General features: G+C 45.2%; 2 protein-coding genes across 2 annotated transcripts in view; one reads left to right on the forward strand and one right to left on the reverse strand.

Annotated features, from left to right (window-relative positions):
• The window catches only part of LOC101845095 (histone deacetylase 6), a gene marked incomplete at its 5' end in the record, with an annotated part of 222,441 nt that overhangs the window by 196,146 nt on the left and 25,164 nt on the right, over positions 1–1,131 (forward strand).
• Positions 1–1,131, reverse strand: part of LOC101864390 (zinc metalloproteinase nas-14) — a 7,129-nt gene that overhangs the window by 2,564 nt on the left and 3,434 nt on the right. The window contains exon 2 of the mRNA XM_005098634.3: positions 898–1,050. Within this exon, the coding sequence (XP_005098691.1) occupies positions 898–1,050 (153 nt within the window). The remainder of the gene's footprint in view (positions 1–897; positions 1,051–1,131) is intronic.

The following is a 1,131-nucleotide window of genomic DNA, read 5'->3' on the forward strand; positions in this document are numbered from 1 at the left end:
CCTCTCTCTCTCTCTCTCTCTGTATGTGTGTCTGTGTGTTGTTGTTTTTTAAATGGTCCATATTTTTCCACCGCTAATCCCAAAGCTAGACAGCCAGTAGGAAATGCCATGTGCTCAGGAAACTGGGACAGTACCTATTTTATTTGTCTCGTGAGACATTAGGGGAATTGGAAATTTGATATAGTCTGATTATAAACCTGGGTTCACCGCTATGTCGACTACTCTGGATTATTTTGTTAAAAATCACCTTCCAGTCGCATGATGTTTATGTTCCCAATGTGCACTAACAGCACTAACCTTATCAAGTTCGTTAGAGTTCAAGACAACGTAGGGAAAGACTTTCTCTCGTCGTTCCTTCATGATTTTTTCCCCTTTTTTCTCTCTTTGTTGTTTTCTTGGCACGTAGTAGCCGTTATTGTGTCGAAATAGGTGGTTGGCAGGTGCTCATGTGTAGTTTGCTTCTTTTTTCCTTTCACACATCTGTTGTCCTTATCTCTTCGTCTTTTTTGTGCTTGTTACTCTCGTGTAACACATAATCCTCGATACTTGAGATAATTGTATTGCAAACGCCGTAAAACGCCTACTAAAATTAAACTAATATTCGGCACATATTTGACCTATTTATGTTGGTGCAAATGAAATTTTATCGGTTTAACTACCCTTTTAACACCAATAGGTTATTTTAGAGACGGGACCTCCGAAAGGCCCGAGCCAATTGGAAATTCGTGTAAAGTGCCTTTGTCAGGGACACAACGTCGGACCGAGCTGAGGCTCGAACCCCCGAACCCGCAATCTCCCGCTTTCGAGTCCGGTAGTCTAACCACTAGACCACTGCTACCTATTTATGCTGTAAGTGCCGTATGACTCTTACTAAAACCCAAACGGAAGTGCACTGACCTTTGACCCAAGATCTGCCCCTTGGCGAGTTCGGGTTTGGGAGTGAGCACCGGGTAGGCTCTGTTGGCCGCCATTGTGTAGGGGCTGTAGTGCATGATGGACTCCATGTCGTAGGGAGCTCCGTGCGGGTCCAGTATTGTGCTGTTACGGATCCTGTGAGGAGAGTGAATGCGTAAATGTGTTAGCGTGTGTGGGGAAGGGGGTGCCTCCTTGTGTGTGGTGGAGGGGGTCTGT

Source organism: Aplysia californica, unplaced genomic scaffold, assembly GCF_000002075.1.
Source record: "Aplysia californica isolate F4 #8 unplaced genomic scaffold, AplCal3.0 scaffold00188, whole genome shotgun sequence".
NCBI lineage: Eukaryota > Metazoa > Mollusca > Gastropoda > Aplysiida > Aplysiidae > Aplysia > Aplysia californica.